General features: G+C 40.0%; 1 protein-coding gene across 1 annotated transcript in view; it reads left to right on the forward strand.

Annotated features, from left to right (window-relative positions):
• Window positions 1–22,125, forward strand: part of C1H9orf85 (chromosome 1 C9orf85 homolog) — a 30,039-nt gene that overhangs the window by 607 nt on the left and 7,307 nt on the right. The window contains exon 2 of the mRNA XM_075210981.1: window positions 14,721–14,827. Coding sequence (XP_075067082.1) covers window positions 14,721–14,827 — 107 coding nt within the window. The remainder of the gene's footprint in view (window positions 1–14,720; window positions 14,828–22,125) is intronic.

The following is a 22,125-nucleotide window of genomic DNA, read 5'->3' on the forward strand; positions in this document are numbered from 1 at the left end:
AGTTAAGAATATTTAAAGCACTACTTAATGACAATGAGATAACATTGAATGCCAATTAAATTGTTTATATAATAACTTGGAAATTCTTTTTACTTGAATTCTCATTAAAATGACACTTCCAGGTGTGAACATTTTATTGGCGCCTCAAGGGACTGCCCAATACATTCATTTAGCTCTGTGGTTCGTTTCACAGCACCATCTGAAAACAGTTGTGTGATGGTGGGGTTGGGGTTGCGTGAATGGATAAGCCCTCCTGCACACACCCCTCTGCTGCCATTTAAAAACTGTGTGCAGAAATGAATGACCTAGCTATCTGAATGCAGGATTAACACTGACCTTTCACTAGGTCCTCTACCTTTATTTTTGTATTTACTATGTAGTGCTCTCCTAAATTCCCTAACATACACACACAGGCAGACAGACCGAGAGAGACTACGGTTAATTTAGTAGTAGACAATGAACCTACTAATATGTTTTTGGAGTGTGGGAGAGCATACAAACTCCACACATTTTAGGCTATTGTCAGGAATAGAACTCATGACCCCAGTGCTGTGAGGCAGAAGGGCTAACTACTAAACTACCATGCTGCCATATGTACTTTTGAGGTAAGTAAGGTCACACTACTTTTTTTTTTTTTGTTTCTGTCACAGTCACTGTTAATCAAAGTCCTGCTGCCAGTAAGATTTAGTTCAAGAGTTGACACTTACAAAGTCTCAAACTGCAATCAACTTAATTTAATCAGTAAAAACAATTGCATGCATAAATGTAGCATTATAAAAAATAAGCATATCTGACATGTTCTGTGTTTGCGTTCTTAAACAATTCACGTTATTAAATGGAGTTTAGTTTAATAAAAGTCACAATGCTTACAGAATAAAAATGGTGATGGCAAATTCACATACAGAAATATATGTGCCAAACCGTTTTCTTAAAATAAAAACTTGATAAATCAATTTCATTTCCTTAAGTATGGATTAAAAAATAAATTGCCAGAACGGTACTTTTTTTTAGAAACAGTACATGTTTTGTATGGTTGATATTGCTGAAAAATGGTTCTTTCATTGTTGAAAGGCACTGTACAACCCACGCACAAGGAGTACTATTGTACCCCAGTACAAAAGCTTAGATACATCTCCAGTTACTCTTCCCAGCTCCTCATTATATCCAGTACTGTAAGTGTAACTCGCCAGTATGCTATTCATTATCCTCCTTTTCCCCCTGCAGTGGCTCATTCTAGATGCTAGGTTTTTTTTAATGAAATGCATTGCACAGACTGCATGCAAGGTTATGAGCTAAATTAAGCCACACAGGTTTTAACTGTATTTTCAAATGTCTTTTATCCTTAAGCCTTATAGCTGCATAAACATACTCAAAATACTTATTTTTAACGTTGTGTAGCAAAGGTTGACAATGCCTTCATCAATTTATATATAATATTTCTTCACATTTTTTTGGGAGTGTCCACTTATTGCTAGTCTGGCAATGATCTGACATGAAGGAATTAAGCAATTTATCCTGACTTAAATTGTAAGCTCTGTTAGTATGAGGAAGATATGTTTGCATCCTGTATTTAGAAAGTCTTTCCAAAGTTAACATTTCTTTAGGCGTATGAACTGCTATGCTTACATACATGGTGCTCAGACAAAGCATAATTGAATGGAAATTATGTTTTGTATACTATTATGACTTCGGTTAGATCATTGATATATAAACATATCCTAATTTAGGTCTTTTTGAACAATTAACCAAATAAGGAATATATAATTCAACACAATATTACTTAACTCAGTAATTTAAATAGACTTGCTGCTTATTAGCTTCAACTGGGTATATTACTATATAGTAGCTATAAATGTATGACAGCATTACGCAAACCAAGTGCAAAAATGACCTATTCTCAGTATAAACAATAACATCCTCAGCAAAATACTCTGCAGTGAGCATAGGAGGCCACTATAGACATTATGCTGGTGGAGTTTGTTAAACTGATAGATATACTTATGCCCACTATTGTACATTTTATATATAACACTCTTTGTGTTACCTTTATTCAAGATAATGCACAGTTTTTGTTTTGCCAATGTGTCCATTTCTGTTTCTTAGTCTGCAGGAGTGAATGTTCTATTTTTTTTTTTTTTATTTTTTTTTTTCTCGTGGTTTACATACCTTTTTGTAGAATAGCAGTACAATTATCTTTTTATTTTATAGTGGAAAATTGGCTAACATGGCATGTCTAATTACTTTTATATAATTAGTGCAAACACAAATTTTTATCCTAAAAGGTAATCGGCTGGTTATCCTGACTATAAAGATATTGTTAGGAACCCCCACAGCCAGCAACCCAAAACCTGGAGTCTACTCAGAAGTCTGGTTTTCGCTGGAGCCCCTAGTGGTGGGGACAGACTTGGCCGCAGACAGCTGAGGGTCGTGAATTGTGCGCTGACTGGAGAGAACCAGAGATAGAGGATAGGAGCAATAGCAGAGTGAGGTCAGGCAAGGGTCGAGGCCATCAGCAGACACAATATCCAGAACACAAACCGGGGTCAGAGGTCACAGGCAAATCAGCAGCGTAGAAGTCCAGGCAAAGAGGTCAATGGGCACAGGCAATCAAACAAAGTCAGGAATCAGGCAAAAGGTCGGCAACAAGTAGTCAATCCAATGGTAACAGCAACCAGGAACAAAGCAGGCTAGTCAGCAGCAAAGCAGGAACTATAACCGGCAGGGAGGGCTTGCCTTATATACTAGTGTGGTCCAATAGAAAACCACCCTGGGAGGACCAGAGGAAAGAGCCCAGCTGGGCAATAATTAATAGTATCCCTTGCGCACGCGCCCGGCTGACCTAGGTGCCGGGACGCGGCACTACAGCCAAGGGACGGGAGGGCACCAAAGGAAGCGAGTTGCGGCGGTGCCTTAAGCCGCCGCGGCTCGTTACTGATATCACATGTGTATTTTATCCAAAGTTTTCACCGTTTATATGTCTGCATTTTAGTTTGAAACGTATTTTTACCGGCACAATGTACCAGTGTGCAGAAGTGGAAGTGAGTGGAGTTCTGCCCTCCTGTTAGGGGACAGGAGGATAGAATCTGGGTGCTGACAGTCATTATTTGTGACTTGTACGTATTTTTTTCACTCGATCACTTATGTGGTTTTATTGAGCTGGAGAGAAGATAGTGGAGGGAAATACTCATTGTTTATGCATTTTCCACATTTAACTTTGTTTCTTTCCTTCTTTGGGAGACTTCTTTCAATTAGGGAAGAGTCTGATGTACCTCTGGTGCACACTAATGCTAGGTAAACACTACAGGTTTTTCACCCGATTATCGTGCCAATCACACGATAAACAACTGTTAGGTCTGATATTGCATTAGTGTGTACACTCCCACGATCGTGTTTTATCATTTCAAAGCACATCGTATTGTTTGATTTTATAAAGAGACTAAAAATCTCTATAAATGATGGAACTATGTCAGGCAAATTCTGATGTGTGTATGCACTCGCGAACAGAAGTGTAGGCAGATCTCTATAGAGTTTAGAGTCAGAATCTTTTCAGCCGATGGTTATGACCGTTGAAGAGCACAGATCTGAAGGTAAATCTTGTAAAACATGTATAGTGTGTACACATGAATCTGCATGCTGATTGAGACTTTCAGTCGTTGGTTAAAAACATTAAGAATATTGCATCGGGAGAAATGTTCTGTAATGCAGTGGTTCCCAAACTTTCTCAGCTCGAGGCACCCTTAGGGTCACCATCATTTTTTCAAGGCACCCCAAAGCAAAAATAATTACCGGTTAGTCCCGTTTTTTAAGTAGTTGGGTCAAAATGACGTAAGATGTATTTAGACCCCTTCACCATCACATTGTGCCCCTTTATCATATCACTCTGTATCCTCTTCGCCATCTCACACTCTGACCCCCCTTCAGCGTCTCTCTCTCTCCCCCTCCTCCAGCATCTCTCTCTGTCCCCCTCCTCCAGCGTCTCTCTCTGTCCCCCTCCTCCAGCGTCTCTCTCTGTCCCCCTCCTCCAGCGTCTCTCTCTGTCCCCCTCCTCCAGCGTCTCTCTCTGTCCCCCTCCTCCAGCGTCTCTCTCTGTCCCCCCCCCCCTTCAGCCTGTCTGTCTCCCTTCAGTGCCTCTCTGTTCCCCCCTTCACTTCCTTTACTTACCTTCTCCCTGACGTCTTCTCTGCTGCAGCTCCTCACTGAGGCTGCCGGACATGATGAGGTCACGCCCGGCAGTCAGTGAGGAGGAGGATCCGGCGCTGGATGATGGGTAAGTTTTTTTTTTTTTGTTTTTTGTTTTTTCTTTCTAGGGCGATCGCGGCACCCCTGTGACAGCGCCGCGGCACCCCAGGGAGCCGCGGCGCACAGTTTGGGAACCGCCGCTGTAATGTATTACCCAGCCTTACTCTTTAATTTAGTGTTATCCTTACTTGCCTACTTCCAGGCGACGTCCGGGAGAGGTGCCTGGCTAGAGGGCGGGAGGGGGCGGGCGCCTTGAATCGCGTCATTTTGGCCCCGTCCCCTCGAATAAAATGGCAATTTTTCGCAGGGGGTGGTTGGGTGCAAAATGACGCGATTCCCGGTGACTCGTGTCATTTTAGCAAGTTAATTTCGGGATGCGGGAGAAATGCCAGCTCTCCCGGGACTTTACGGGAGAGTTGGCAAGTATGGTGTTATCCTGGATCTTTGAGCAGTTTTGAAATCCACGTCACAATGAACAGAATAGGAGAGATCTGATCTGCACTACCAAAGGATTCCCGATATCTTATGATTTCCTGATGACATCCACCTGGCACTGAAAGTAGACATGTTCACATTAAGTGATGTGTTCAGCGATTGGATGGACAGTAATCAATCAGTCCCTACCCACTCACTGGAGGTCTATTAATGGTAGTGTGTGGGCTTAATCTCAACAGCCTATAAATCATCATCTTGAGAATGTAGATTTGTCTTTTGGTGTTTGTGAAGGATGGGAGGGCAGTGTTCCATACCATTTTTGCTGTTTCACTTTTTAAATGTTACAGAAAACCTTTTCTTCCACAGTTATATAAAAAGCGTGAATGTGTATATTTGTCATGTATATGACACACTTAAATGAAAGTGTGTATGTGAGACCATAGTGAGGCATCAAAATCCATCTTTACGTAATCATACTATCAAAGCCTGACAATGGGGCTCTCGCCTACGTAATAGCTTTCCATAATTAACTAAATTGATCCTCCACTGCCCTAATTTCCTCTCAAACGAGATCATTAGTGTATAATGATATACACATCTTTTCCTCCTTGCTGCCTTAAAGCCCACATCATAACATCAGTTCCTGGAAGGCATCAAACAGTTTACACATTAAAACAAAATCATTGTTTTGTTGTTGTTTTTCTTTCTTTTTTTTTTTTGTAGAACAAGTATAAATACCATATTTATTAATAACCAGCCGATTATTCTGCTTATTTCTTCTTGTTTGTGAAATATTCTGGCAGCATAAATCTATAATGTTACACCCACTCCTTACCCTGCTTCCAATACATAGAACTGCAGGGGTGTAATGTTGGGGGCTCTTGCCCTGTGTGAATTTTCCCTGTTTCCTTCTACTGTCACATGTTGTGTTTAAGTGACTCATTGTGTTGAAGCACTGCATTTCATACTTATCTAGTGCCAGGAGAATGGCCCATTAAAATACACCAGTGAGAAATTATTTCTTAAATGACTGTTATCTGTATAAGGTCGTAGTTGAGAGAAGAGGGGTTTAACATTTAATTTAAAGATACATTTGAGAAATGTGTGAAGAATGGTGGAATCTAAAGGTGTGGTAACCGAGAGAAACCAATGAAACCAAGTAGTTTGCCATTCATCCCCCACCCGTTGATCAAAAACTGAAAGTTGAACAAGCTCTAAAACAACTGCAAAACAACCTACAACAGCTGGTTTGTTGAGAGCTCAGCTTACAGTATAATTCCTACTAGCATTGGAAGACATTGCTTGTTATATATTTATACAAAACCTGCACATTCTGCCCTCGGAATGTCAGCTGCTTAAGTAAAATCAGACGTTTGTAGGAATTGAAACTACTTAAAATATAGACTTGTTACCCTTTCCTATGATGTGAACTCATACTTGCTGCACAGCCATCTCTAATGCAGCACAGTTTGTTTACAATTTGTGTGAAAGTCAGTTTTTGTAGCACAAGCTTCCTTTCAAGAGAATTGTTTCAGGAGCGAAACATCTTGTTATTCAAGTGTGCATTGTGGTCCCTGAAGAATTAGTTTGATTTTTTACTATTCTGATAATTTACAAGTTACAGTCATTTAACCTATGACAGGAATAAGTTTTCTGACCATACCTGGTCAGTTCCTGATATTTGGTCTGAGTGACAGGATCTGTGTTGAACTTGGTCATGTGTTTGGGTGGCATAATTGGTTAAGAACCAGCTGATTGGCATGCAGACTGAGCAGTTAGACCACTTCCAGCTTCAGTGTGGCCTTTTAGTGTCTTGAGAAGATATTCACTCTCACATTCAGAAGATAGCCAGTATTACTCTCTATAAACCAGCGTGCCCAATAATTATGCAATCAATTTTGCCTGGTATTGGGTTTGTTGTTTGATTAACCACTATACATGTGTGTCTGGCATGCTTAAGCTTTTAAAATCCATTCCTAATCATACATTTATTAGCAAGGCATTGTATGCCATGTAATGTACATGAACATAATCATTAGTCACATCTGAGCTCCAGTTAACACAAGCTAGGATCACATGGAGAAAATTGCTTAACAAAATTGTACCATGTTGGCCATTGATAGGAGGAAGTAATGTGTGTGGGTGAAGTTGTCATTTTACTATTCTGTTTTGTCCTCATGACTTGGCAGCATTGGTCTGGATTTAAAAGTATGCTCAGTGCCCATTACTGGGCCTGAACAAGGAGCAACACATCTTTTTGATGTATCTGTGGCTTTATTTGAAGCTCATCGGACTACCTACGAACTAGCTTGTTCCTGACCTCTATGTCTGCTTTCTAATTGCTGAGTGACCATTTGTTACTGACGCTACCAATCAGTCAGGAGGACCCAGAGGTGTGGGTGCATCGGATTTAATGGGTCAGGTGGCAGACGCCAGTGAGATGGAGGGGAGCACCATAAAGTCCTTTAATAGCTAACCCATTTAAGGACTGGAATCTCCTGTGCACCCCTTGGAAAGGCCAGGAAAGTCAGCAGTTAGGATGAGGAGACACAGTTATGACAGCAATCAGTGTGGGAAAGTAATCATTTTCTTTGTCAAAATTTGTACTCATTTAGCAATTGTGAACACCAGCAGCAAATGTGAGGAGAACCATTGTTGCATACAGTTTAAAGTGAGAGAAAAGAAATCACCCCAATTCACCTATATCCTCACTGGAAACAATGCAGCTGTTTTTTCCTGGAGCTTCATTGTTCATCTTTCGGCCTAGTTATGGAAGGGGTGTTGCCTACATCTTGTTAATGGTTTCCCCCGCTCACACTCTAATCAGCTGCAATTTCATAAGAGCTACCATGACTAACTCAATGAGGGCCATCTGTGTGTTTCTACCCACATGTCTTCAGTGTGGGGCTTGTCTTTTTTTTTTTTTTTTCCTTTGTAAATACACGGAATGTGTGCATGGATATAGATTGGGAAGTATTCCGTGTCTGTTCCAGTTGTGCTCTTCTAGCTTTAAAAATAAATAAACAAATCCCTAAACCTCAGATGTGTGATTAAGTAGCTTCAAAGTAGTAGGGGTGTGTTGAAGTTACAACATCATCCTTTTTAATCCATCCATTGTATGTTCTTTATTGAATGTTTTTGTTCTATAAAGGAATACAAAATTAATATATGAAATCCGAACTAAATCGCTGTGATACTTAATTGAGGCTACATCTTTGTGTACTATTTTAATTACTTCAGAATGTTCATTGTTTAAAAAGGTTTTTTTCCACCTTGAGTTGACTTTGTTTCGCTTTTATGTTCCCAAATTGTACTAAATGTATTGTTTTTTTTCTTTCTTGAAGTTGCCTATTGATCTTTTTAGCTGGCTTTGTATGAGCATAAAATATGTTTCAAATTTGTTGCCTTGGGATAAATTAATATCTGGATACATTTGTAATAGAGCAGAACTATAATAGCTCAGTAGTTATAGAGCTATGCTATATGTGTTTGTTACATAGTACATTATATAAAAGACCAACAGGTAAACATTTTTGTAGATATAAAGAAAATGTGTGTTCTTTTGACTATTATTTGATTTTCATATCTGCATTTGTTTACATTATATGCTATTATACAAACTGTGTCAGAAGCAACTTTCCATGAAGTATTCTTTATGTAATGAATTATTTTATCTACATCCTGGCAATGTTCTTTAGTTTATGCCTTATGGTTTACTGGTTTATGATGTACTTATCATGCATGCATTATGCAAATTGTTCAATGTGTTATCCAATACTCCGTTTTTGCACTGTGTTTTTGATGCAAATGTTATGTTTTGGGTTGTTAATTTTCTTTTACTATATGATATGATCTAACATAGTCACCCCTCCCCCACATCCAAATACAAAAGAATACCTATCTGTAAATGATTGACTCATGGCCCCTGGGGAAGAGAAACATGCTGGGTTGCTATACCCAGTGTTTTGTTTTTTGTTTTGTTCATGGAACCATCCAACGCAAGTGTAAAGGACCTTTGATATCACCTACCTGCAATTACTACCAATTATTCCATGTTGCACTAAGTAATTTGGTCAGCTAACACGATAGTGCTGTCAGAAAATCAATCTATCAGTCATCAATGTGGGAATGTGCATAGTTTCTCTTGCTCAGCTATTAGTCACACAATTTTTAACATGGAGTTGTGGGCTCTTTTTTTATTTGTTTGTAGAAATATTTTCTGTTTAACGCATTAATTTAGTATTTTTGGGTGATTTGGTTTCTCCATATACATAATGCATACATTTTTTTAGTATATGGTATATATTGTGTATTTTGTCATATTTGTATTTTGTATATTGTCAACAGAATATAGACATTAGGCAGATACCTTATGTTCACTGGTGGAAAGATTATCAGAATTATTATGAAAAAATTGAGCTTTAGGTGGAGAGATGAAAGGTATTCAGCAATGTGGCCAACAAGGATGGTGAAAGACCTGGATAGGACGGGTATATTTGGGTGTTATCCGTATAGAGGTGATGCTGAAACCCAAAGGAAAATTTCCAAGAAAAATGGTATTGATAGAGACGAGCAGAGGGCCTAGGCCCGAGTCTTGTTTTCCAACTGATAATGGAAGCAAGAGCAAGTGGAGTCAGAGAAACATATATTGAAGGAATGGTTTGATAAATAGGGTTTGAACCAGGATTGGATAGTGTCCTGAGATCTAGGGAACGCAGCGTTGAGAACAGAGTGGTTGACCATGTCAAATACATCAGCAAGGGCAATGAGAATTAGAAGTGTGGTGTGGAGTGTTGGTGGGGGAAAAAAAGCAATGAGGGCCCATAGGTTGTGTAAGCAAAGGAACATGTGAGGTGAGAGTAGAAAAGACGCTCTAGAAGCTTGGGGGGGATCACGGGATTTAAGAGATAAGACAATAATCTGAGAGTATTTGTATCAGATTTTTTTTTTGTGCGTTTTTTTTTTTTTTTTTCAGAATAGGGGTAATAACGCGATGCAGAAAATTTATGGACATATACCATTGAAAGAGGGATAGATTTCAGATGTTATAGCTGGGGTGAACAAAGGAGATGGCAAATGACTGATTTGTGCTTGTGATATCAAATGAAGAGGATCTGCAGGAAAGAAATTAAGCACTATTTTGTTTTGAAAAGGGAATACCACTTCATATTTTATCTGGTCACTCTTGTCCTCAAAGTAGTAAGTAAGTTGGCGATGGTGGTAGGAGAGGTTGGTGTAAGATGGCTGTGAAAATAATTAAATGTATTAAAGAGGAGTTTGGTATTTGAAGATTGAGCAGAGATTAGAAATCGGAAGAATATTTGTTTAGCGGTGTCCAAAGCATTGGTAAATAGCAGTATGTTTGAGGAAGTCAAAAAGACTTTTACCAATGATCTACTTTGTGGTAGAGTTTCTAAAGGCAGTGCGCTTCTAAGTTTGTCAAGGCTAAGATAATGGTCAACCCTCAAAAGAGTAGCTAGAGCTGCTGCTAGATTGTGATTAAGATGGCACTGTCAGATCAGGATAGGAGAGAATAGAAATAGGAGAGATAAGTTGTAGAGGAGTAGAAAGTAGTTGGAAATGAATAGGACTGATATGTGATATGAAGAGGCTTCACTGAGTTAAAATGGTGGAGGAGAAACTGCAGGTGATTAAGTCATGATATGAGAGAAGCAAAGGAGTATTAAATAAATCAAAAACTGGAGAAAACCTGATTGTGGCTGGATCACGTAGAAATAGTTTATTGTAGAAATGTATTTCAATTAGTAGCACAGACGCCAATTTATATAATTGCAAATGTTCTGATTTTTGATACAATAGGCAAATGTTGGAGAAAATTTGATTTGTAACTTCTGAGACAGTATGTCATGATTTGGTTTTGTAATGTTTCTAGAGAAAATCCTCATTAAGGCTAATTAGACCTATTTCATGTGAAGTGGCCAACACTGGTTTAGCCTGAAAACACAGCAGGGGGCCATCGCCTTTCTTCCCTGGGAGGCCTTTTCTCCTGTGTGTTAGAACCTGTCTAAACAATGTAAACAACAGAGTGATTTGGGAACTTAGAGATTGATGCCAAATTTGTTAAGTTTAAAATCGCATTGACTCCAAGCGTGGAGGAAATATCCCATCCTGATGTTAATCTTTTAATTAAATATTTCAGACTTCTTTGGGCTTGGTCGGAAAATTGGGCTAGTTTACCCCCTGCCAGGCTGTGCCCAAACTATATAAAAATGAGCACTGTCTTCCCATGTAATGCATTATGCCATCTGTACTTCTGGAGATCACTAATACCTTAAACTAGTGTGTGTAACTGTCCTTATTAGGACTATTTGAACTATTAAAACATCACTGCTTCAAGATCCTGTTTTGACGCCTACTTACTTGCAGCAATTCCGAAAACCTACAGATTAGACCAATCTAATCCGTTATCCGGCTGTTCAGAGTTTGGGACCCAGCTTTCCAGTACCAATGCTCTGCCCGCTATCTTTCAGCTGTGGCCAGTGTGATAGGCCAGGGGAAACCATCCACAGCAACCCTGATCTAAAGGAAGAGGTCAGGGGTACGAGCCCAGGTGCCCAGTGAGGGGTACACAAGCAGCAAAAGTTACCCAGAAGGAAGCGGTTCTAGGAGTGGGTGTAGGAGCCTAGCGGTGGTAGCAGGCTCCTCCTGCAACAGTAAGGGAGCATTTGGCAGAAAGAAAGGGGATGGTGGCAAGGCAAGCCCAGCCAGTACCCAATACAACAGACAGGGTGGCATAGGAGGTCCATCCTGTCAAAACGATCATGGCAATGATCATCATCCACTGGGGAAGGCCAGGAGAGAAGGTTAAAAAAAAGTAGTTTCTAGGCAGAAGAAGATTGTGGATAGTTAGTTGGGATGGTAGTGATGTCAGAAGGTAAAATATTAAGTAGACAAGCAGGGAAATTAACCTATAAATTGATTGAGCAACTTACACTTCTGTTTTGTCTGTTTGAGAGGCATGTTTGGCGTCAGTACCTGATGAGGAGTGCTGTTTGCTGTATTGCTGTTTGGAGGAGTTTGGGGTACCTCTTCGTAGGTTAGCTCTCAATTTTAAAAACACACATATGTATAGCCCAAAAATTGGGACTCTCATTGTTATAGCTTTCCATACATTTGCAAATGTGTGCAATTGAGATTTCTGCATTTTTATGTACAAATTGAAATAGCAGCTCCTTTGCTGGTTATAGCAGTGTGCTGGGGGACTTTTCTTTGTGTTTGTTCCTTTTGGGACAATCCCGCCCTTTCAAGCACCTGCTATGAACTTATAAATTGATTGAGCAACTTTCACTTCTGTTAAGCAGAGAAATGTTCAAGGAATTGTTGAGATAATCCAGGGGGGAGATGGATCACAGCAACACGCAGAGAGAAGGAAGTTGAAATCTGGGTATGTACTTCAAAATATGGGCACATGATTGAGGGATAGTTTCCTTCTATCTTGTTTGAAGCTGCAGTTTATTTGAACATAACTAATGTATTACTTTTAATTTGTTTTTTCTTAAGCAAGTACATTTGCAAAGAAGAAGAAAACAAAAAGAAAAAGAGATCCACTTATAGATATACTAATGAAAATATATATTTAAATTGGTTTCACTGCCTGGAGAAAGAAACCTATTGCAAGAATTTAAGCACGTCTGGCAGATTCTTATGAAGCAATGTGGATATAAGAGCAGAAAATGACTCGTTTTATTGATTTATGATTATCCAGGAAGAAATGCTTTATCATTCTTTATTTAATAAGAATGAATGCTTGACCTAAAGATAGATAAACAAGGACTCTAAAACAGGGATTCTTGGCAGTAACCTATTTAGTATGTGTTGCCTAAATGCAGCTACATGTTCATGATCAGAATGGAGGAACTCCAAACACAACTACTGTCAGCACTGCCATTTGACCTGATAACAATGAAATATATTTTCTCTTTATTTCTTGGGGTGGGGGATTCCATTCTGAGCGATGTCCTTCAGAGTCTCATGGGATGTTGCGGTATTAAACATCATTGGTGATGTTTTAGATACTGTGATACCCGGAAATGTGCATTAAATTGAAATGTTTTTACCTTGTATAATAAGTATAGTCACTATAGATCTTTAACAGTTTATAACCGAATATTCTCCTTATTCCACATTTGACCTCCAAATTTTGCAGCTCTATTCATGGGCTATAATTTCTATGACATGTGATTGTACAAATATAGAATTGTAAAGCAAGTACTTGAAGATTTTATAAGTGGAAATAAGTGCCTCTGTGAAACAGCTTGTTCCACTACGAAAACCACTTTGTATATTATATATAATCTCTAGTAATCACCCTAATATTGGCCAGAAAGTGAATCATCATCATCATCATCATCTATTTCTATAGCGCCACTAATTCCGCAGTGCTTTAACACCGTTTTCCATCATGTCTAACTGCTCCCCTTAAAGTATTTGTAATGTATGTCCAGAACTCACATCAGTCGCTGCTCCATTGGAGCTTACAGTCTAAATTTCCTAACATACACGCAGACATAGACAGAGAGTGGTACTAGGGTCTATTTAATAGCAGCCAATTAACCTACTCGTATATTTTTCGAGTGTGAGAGGAAACCACAGCACCTGGAGGAAACACACGCAAACATGGGGAGAACATACAAGCTCCACACAGATAAGGTCATGGTCAGGAATTGAACTCATGACCCCAGAGCTGTGAGGTAGCAGTGCTAACCACTAAGCCACTGTGTTGCCATTATAGGTAGCTTGTTCTTTTTCAAAGGAAACATAATGCTATATATATAACATTATTTTAATGTAACACCGTTCTGCATCATGTCTAACTGCTCCCCTTAAAGTATTTGTAATGTATGTCCAGAACAATTTTACTTCTCACTCCATGTACTGTACAACTTGAGGTGATAGTGTCAATGTGCAGTTCTACAGTCCAATATACTGAGACATTTTCTCCCAGTATAGGTACCTGTGGTAAGAGACGCTTCCTCTGATCGCAGGGCTCAGGTAGGCCTTTCTGAAAACTTGAAACATGGAGGAAAATGATAACTGCAACAAATTCATGGTCTGATGGACAAATGGAGACATCTTTAAGGAGCATTAATATTAATGTAACATATAACTATTGTGAGGTGGGGCTGCCTATCGACAAGCAGAACCTGTGACATTGCTCATACAGTAGACTTTGGGGTCTTTTATACAGTACTTTACAGTTTCCAGTTACATTTATAAGCTCACATTTCTAACAGCTCTAGCTTTATATTTTAGAAAGGGGAAGGTTTCCTTAACCATGAGGGACGTTTCTTAAAAAGGCACAATAGAATAGATTTGCAGATTGATTTTAGTCCTAAAAATAATGTTACTACACAATATAAAAAAAAAGCCTTTCAAACAAAAATAGCTCTAACTCTCCAGCATCTATATACTAGTCCTATTGTCTTATGGCATACCATTACTTTTTTTTTTTATTATTATTATTCTTTCTTTATTTTGCAGATATTCACAGATTTAAGCAGTGCAGGTTAATTAGTAAAATAAAAAATGTAAATTAATTTCCATTTTTGTGCAACATTTTCTGTGCTAATTTTTTATTGCCCTTCTCAACGCCATTTGTTTTTAATATAAATATGTTTGGTATCAGTGGTGCTATATCTTCACTGTTGTTGCCTTAAGAGCATTGACTGTGATTATGGTAGTCCAGGATAGTAAATCTCATTTGGCTTCATGAGAAAAGTTGTATGTTTTACATCTTATTTTATTAACCTTTTAACTGTGGAGCACTTTCAAAATGGAGGGAACTCATGTTAGTGGACTGAGATGCCTGGATATTGGAATCATGTGCACACACAATAATTAGGTGGTTGTGTATAAATGTTATCTTTATATCAAAGATCATGACTGAAATATTTTTTTATTTTTTTTTTTCATTTTTGTACTTTGCTTTATTTTAAGGTAATCTGTGTTTGTAAATTATTCTTAAAGGTAAACAAGTGACAGCCATCTTAACCCATTTCCTCTTGTATAAAATTTGTATCTTCTAGAAGATTAACTGTAAGCAGCACGATGGAGTATGCCAGCGCTGCAAGGAGGTGCTGGAGTGGCGTGTGAAATTCAGCAAGTACAAGTCACTATCTCAGCCTAAAAAATGGTAAGTTACAGCGCTGTTCTATCTAGTTGGCCCTGCTACAGCTGGATAATTTACACACAGTTTTTACCAAGCTTCCTGTTAATGCCTTAGGGAAGAACATAAATGAGTAGGAAAACAATAAAGCTTTTATCTGAAATCTGAAACTTCTCCCATAAAGCGCATGTCTGGAACGTTTAACAGTGTTCTATAAAATGTTTCTTGAAAGAGAGCCATCAGTAAAACAGGCTATGATGTAGCTTTAAACATAAGCTGAAATGGAAAATGCACCTGTAAGATATATGAGGCTTATCTCCAAACACCAACTCCATTCATGTGTACTGGTAATTACAGTGTACTTACCTTTTTATTAGAAGATTTTCCAAAACTTTCATAAAAGAATTTGTTTACATACTTCTGAAGTTTTCTATAAATGTAACAATACTAGATTCTATACCCCCATGTTAAATTGTATCTCACAACAGATGCATGTATTCTGGTCTAGCTATACTTCTTACCATTCCTGATAGATGGTTCTCGCTATCTATTCTTATTTCAGTGGCCTTTAAAAATTGTACAGAACCTGCTATGGTGTACAGCAGACTATTTATTTATCTATAACGGCAAGAGTTTCTGCCCCCCTCCCCCCCAACCATCACCACAAAAGGTGCACATCCCGTTGTGTACACAGTAACTTGGTTTCTGTATGACTGCATGCATCACTGGTCTCTAACCAGAAGTGCTTCTGAAAAATCCACATATTGGGAGAAGTAGCTGTGTTTGTTTGAGGCTATCGTTCAGGGATGGTGTTGTTTAACTATGAGTAGCAGATTCCTGCAGCTTAATTTTTTAGGCTGGCTCCAAGACTCGAGCCCTAGGGTAAGTGGTTCTTTCAAAAGCATGAATGTAACCACAAAAACCTTTTGTATTTGTCCTATCCTCTAGGGAGGTTTACCAGGTGTGTGGAATTCTTACCTTGGTAATTACTTCATTTCTATATTGTAATATATGAAGCTAATACATTGAAAATGAATATGAAGTGCCACCCAGGCATACATTTGCTTTCATCATCTAATGTGTACTTGATCTACAAACGCTGACTGCTGATTAGTTGGTTTCAATTATTGTACACTTGCAGATTGTAAGTAAATAACCTCATTGTCATCATCATCACCACCACCACCATTTATTTATATAACACCACTGATTCCGCAGCTCTGTACAGAGAACTCATTCACATCAGTCCCTGCCCCATTGGAGCTTACAGTCTAAATTCCCTAACAAACACACAGACAACGAGAGAGAGAGAGAGAGAGAGACAGAGACTAGGGTAAATTTTTGATAGCAGCCAATTAACCTACTAGTATGTTTGGGAGGAAACCGGAGTATCCAGGGGAAACCCACGCAAACACGGGGAGAACATACAAACTCCGCACAGATAAGGCCATGGTTGGAAATTGAACTCATGACACCAGCGCTGTGAGGCAGAAGTGCTAACCACATTGTCTTCTCTTTTGACCTAAGAAATGTCTCCCTGTAATAACAGATGTATGTTATTATGTGCAATGTGTATGCATAGACAATACCTTTATACAGAAGGGCCTATATTTTACTTTGTTTATTTACTTGATGACTAAACTAACAATTTTTTGGTAAGCTTGTGTCCTCACCAGTGATGATGGAACTCCACTAGAAACATAGAAACATAGAATTTGACGGCAGATAAGAACCACTTAGCCCATCTAGTCTGCTCATTTTTTTATTAACCTACGGTACCTTAAACCCTATTTGATCATTTATTCTTTATAAGGATATTCTTATGTCTATCCCAAGCATGTTTAAACCGCTCTACTTAATTAGTCTATACCACTTCTGATGGGAGGCTATTTCAATTATCTACTACCCTTTCTGTGAAGTAATTTTTTTTTTTATCAAATTTCCTCTGAACCTACTTCCCTCCAGTTTCAGTGCATGTCCTCATGTTCTAGTACTTCTCTTCCTTTGAAGAATGTTTCCCTCCTGTACCCTTGTTCAAACCCTTGATATATTTGAAAGTTTCTATCATGTCCCCCATTTCCCTTCTCTGTTCCAAACTATACATATTAAGATCTTTGAGTCCTTCTGGGTAAGTTTTGTGCTGTAGGCCATGCTCCATTTTAGTTGCTCTTCTTTGTACAGTCTCTAATGTATTTATATCCCTATGGAGATATGGCCTCCAGAATTGAACACAGTATTCTAGACTAGGCTGTACCAATGACCTATACAGTGGCATTATTCTTCTTTCTACTACTGATTCCTCTCCCTATGCAACCAAGCATCTGACTTGCCTTCCTCATTGCTTTGTTACATTGCATACCTGCCTTTAAGTCACCTGAAATTGTGACTCATAGACCCCTTTCCTCTTCAGTAGTTTCCATTATTGTGCCATTAATACTATATTTAGCCTTTGCATTTTTGAGACCCAAGAGCGTGATTTTGCATTTTTTGGCATTAAACTGTAGTTGCCACTCTCTTGACCATTCCTCTGGTGTACCTAGATCATCATTCATTTGTTATACCCCTCCTGGTGTGTCAACCCAGTTGCATATCTTTGTGTCATGTGCAAAATGGCATACTTTCCCTTCAACACCATTTGCAGTGTCTCCAATAAAGATAATAAAAAGCACTGGTCCAAGTACAGATCATTGGGGTACTCCACTGGTAACTTTTTCCCTCCTGTGAATACACTCCATTTACTGTAACTCTCTGTTTTGTATCCTGCAGCCAAGATCTTATCCATTCAACCATCTTAGAATTCAATCCCAAGCTTTCAAGTTTATTTAACAGTCTGCGATGTGGGACAGTGTGAAAAGCCTTACTAAAATCTTGATAAGCTACATCTATAGCCCCCCACTAGTGATGTCTTCTCTGTGTTAAAAAACTTAGAGTAGAATTTAGTTCCCCACAATGTGTCGCTGGATTTCACGGGAAGTAATTGGATGTATGTTAGATGAGGAATTTCAGATTCATGAATATTCATAACATTCCTCGAAGATTATTACTATGTCTTTGTGTAATGCATACTATCCCCTCAAAAGTCATTCTGATCTTCTGTTTGCACATGTTAATGACATTACAAGTATCATATGATTGACTTCTTAGAATGATCATTTCAAGTAGATCATATAATCTCTCACTGACACTGCACTAATTCTGGACTTTCTTTGATTATATTTATATCCGATATACCTGTTGTATTGAAAGAATCATCATTTCAAGTTTGTTTTATTATTTTTTCATGTTTGGGTTATTCCATGTCTTCAGAAATGACCTTGGAAAGATATTCACAGAAGAAGAAAAAATATGTTTAATCATGATAAATGATATCCCCTAATTGTGTGCTACACCTTTTCACTTCCATACATATGATCTCTAAAGCTGGGTACACACTACAGAAAATTTCTCCCGATGCAATATTTTTAATGATTTTACAAACGAATGAAAGTCCCAATCAGCATGCGAATTAATGCGCAGATCTGTGTTCTTCATCTGTCATAACCATCTGCCAAAAAGATTGTGACTCTGTAAACTCTATGGAGATCTGTCTATACTAATTTTCGTAAGTGCATACATACTTCAGAATTTGCCCGACATCGTTCCATCGTTTTTAGTGATTTTTAGTCTGGTTATAAAATCAAATGAAACAACAAAATGTGCTTTGGTACGATAAAACATGATTGTGGGAACATACACACTAATGCAATATCTGTCCTAACCGTAGTTTATCGTGTGATTAGCAAGAAAATCCGGTGAAAAACCAGTAGGGTGTACCCAGCTTAATTCCCTGACTACAGTAACTATGGTCCCAGCCGTGATTGTTTAAGTGAAGAGAGAGCTCTTACTCCTGTTTGCTCAGGAATTGACTGAGATCAAAGGAGTATTCCGATGCACAATGTGCTGTAAAAACAGGACTATGCCATCTATGTATTCTGTTATAATGTTTGCATAGTCCAGTTTTTAACAGCAAGTAGAGCCTCCTGATCCTGCTTTGTTCTGTTTATACTTGATGCAGAAATTAATTGAGGGCTACCTGTGGCTCCCTAGTCTAGTAGATGAAAGTGACTAGGGAAGGCCAAATGCTTCCTGGAAATATAAAATGTAAATGCAAATAAGGTAGATTTCTAAGGTTAAATATATTCCACACCTTAGAGACGCAGTATCCCTGAAGGCTAGGAACTTCTTTTAGTCAAGTATCTATATGATCTTTGAAATAGATACAGACTGTGCCGCTTATGGGTGTGGGCTTCTTTTCAAATCCAATTTGTTTTATCTTGTGATGTCACAATGAGTCATTATGCTAACAGCGTCTAAGAATGTCACAAATTCATACTAGTTGAGTAAGTCTACCATGTTAGATGGAATTTTCTTTGTTATAAGACTTAATTATGTGGGGGTTTTTTTTTCTTCTCTTACTAATCTGGAAGAGCCACATTTTTGGTCTTTAACATTACTTAGTGAAGTTTGTCCTACTTTCACCAGAGAAATTGACATATTGTGCAAATTAGCAAGTCCTTTTGTGGAACTTGTAAGTTTAAAAACGAAATGTGTGTGTCTTAATGGCTCTGCATATGTTTAGAGTTATAATTTTAAAGACATCTTGAAATGTATAAATTGCCTAATCCACTTAAAGATATCTGACTGGTGTGAGAGCAGGTTTGTTGGTAATCAATCTATTTAAATTCACTTTATTAGGTCGGAACACCCTCATTTTTTTTGTGGCATATATTCAACATGGTGCTGGAAACCTTCCCTCGAGATTGTGGTCCAAGTTATTATTATTATTATTATTTATTATTATCATCATTTATTTGTTAGGCGCCATAAGGTATCCGCAGCGCCGCACACAGTACTAACCGTAGACTATACAGGGTGAAACCATACAGAACAATGAACAAAAAGTAGCAATACTTCAGAAACTCCGGCTAGTCATATGCAGTAAAAACGGAGCAGAAGAACAGGTATGGAGACAGAAGGGGAGGGGGCCCTGCTCATATGAGCTTACATCCTAAGGGAGGGTAAACAGACCAGGCAAAAGAGGAGCCAGTTGAGGCAAGAGGAGAGAAGGGAGGACGAGCAAAGGGAGGACATGGGGGTTAAGTAGATGGTTGGTAGGCTTTGAGGAAGAGGTGAGTTTTGAGTGCACGTTTGAAGGAGCACAGAGTAGGAGAGAGACGGATGGAACGAGGGAGGTCGTTCCAGAGAAGGGGGGCTGCACGGGAAAAGTCTTGGATTCTGGAGTGGGAAGAGGTGATAAGGGTGGAGGAGAGGCGGCGGTCGTTGGCCGAGCGCAGGGAGCGGGCAGGAGTGTGAATGGAGAGGAGGTTAGAGATATAAGGGGCAGTAGAGTTGGAGAGAGCCTTGTAAGTGGTGGTTTGAAAAGGATTCTGTAGGGGAAGAGGAGCCAGTGTAAGGCAAGGCAGAGGAGGAGCGGCATGAGAGGAAGATGAGTCTTGAGGCCGCATTGAGTATAGAGCGGAGGGGGGAGAGATGGGAGTGGGGGAGGCCAGTGAGGAGGATGTTACAATAACCAAGGCGGGAGATGATGAGTGCGTGGATGATAGTTTTGGTGGCATCCTGAGAGAGAAAAGGACGGATGCGGGCAATGTTGCGTAGTTGGAAGCGACGGGCTTGGGCAAGGGAATGAATGTGGGGGGCAAAAGAGAGAGAGGAGTCGAGGGTGACACCCAGGCAGCGATGTTGGGTGACAGAGGAGATGGTGGTGTTGTTGACGACAATAGAGAGGCCATCGTGAGATGGGTGTCTGGGCGGAGGAAAAACAATGAGTTCAGTTTTAGAGATATTGATTTTGAGAAAGCGCTCGGACATCCAGGAGGAGATGGCGGAGAGGCAGTCTGATACCCGAGCGAGGAGGGTGGAGGAAAGATCAGGAGAGGAGATATAGAGTTGAATGTCGTCCGCATAAAGGTGATACTGAAGACCGAAGGAGGAGAGGAGAGCACCAAGGGAGGAAGTGTAGAGCGAAAAGAGTAGAGGGCCAAGAACAGAGCCCTGCGGGACTCCTACTGGGAGAGGGTAGGGGGAGGAGGAAGAACCAGACTTGGATACAGAGAATGAGCGATTAGCGAGGTATGAGGCGAACCAGGCATGGACAGAACCAGAGAGGCCGAGAGAGAGAAGAGTTTGCAGTAGGAGGGGGTGGTCCACGATGTCAAAGGCTGCAGAGAGGTCAAGGAGGATGAGTACGGAGAAGTGACCCTTGGATTTGGCTAATAGGAGATCATTAGTAACCTTGGCCAGGGCAGTTTCAGTAGAATGGAGGGGGCGGTAGCCAGATTGGAGAGGGTCAAGGAGGGAATTGTCCATGAAGTGCCTGGTTAGGCGGCTGCAGACAATCCGCTCAAGTAATTTGGAGGCATAGGGGAGAAGAGAGATAGGGCAATAATTAGCAAGAGAGGTGGGGTCAAGATTGGGTTTTTTGAGGATTGGAGAGATAAGAGCGTGTTTAAAAGAGGAGGGTACTACACCAGAGGAGAGTGATATGTTGAAAAGGTGTGCTAGGTAAGAGCAGGCCATTGGAGCGAGAGAGCGAAGGAGGTGGGATGGGATGGGATCGAGAGGGCAGGTAGAGGGTGGAGAGGAAAGAATAAGGGAGCAAACTTCTTCACCGGTTGTAGGGCTGAAGGAGCACCAGAGTTGGTTGATGGGGGGGGAGGTGAAGCGATGAGGGTGGCGGGAGAAGGGGAGGAGGAGATGTTCAGTCTGATGTCCTCAATTTTGTAAGAGAAGAAAGTGGCGAAGTCAGAAGCGGAGCGGGAAGGGGGGAAGGGGGGGAGAGGAGGGAGCTGAAGGTGGCAAAGAGGCGGCGGGGATTGGAGGACTGAGAAGAAATGAGGGACTTAAAGAAGGATTGTTTAGCGAGGGAGAGGGCAGAGGAGAAGGGAGTCAGCCAGGGAGTGAGATTTCCTCCAGAGGCGTTCAGCAGTGCGAGAGCATCTTTGGAGGAAGAGGGTGAGTTCTGAGTGCCAGGGTTGGGGAATAATGCAGCGTCGGCGGATAGAAGAGGCCGGGGCAACAGCGTCCAGGGCAGTGGTGAGGGAGAGAGAGGGAAGGGGTGAAAGGAGAGTTTCGAGAGAGAAGAAGGAGGTGGGGTCAATAGCATCCAGGTTACGTCTAGTGAGGGTTGCTTTGGGCGAGGCAGGAGCAGGGGAGGAGGACAGAGTGAGGTGGTGGTCAGATAGTGGGAAGGGAGAGTTAACGTGATAACATCACGCAGTTGCTGCAATTTTTTTTCGGCTGCACAATAATGCAAATAATGCTGCAAA

This window comes from Mixophyes fleayi, chromosome 1, assembly GCF_038048845.1.
Source record: "Mixophyes fleayi isolate aMixFle1 chromosome 1, aMixFle1.hap1, whole genome shotgun sequence".
NCBI lineage: Eukaryota > Metazoa > Chordata > Amphibia > Anura > Limnodynastidae > Mixophyes > Mixophyes fleayi.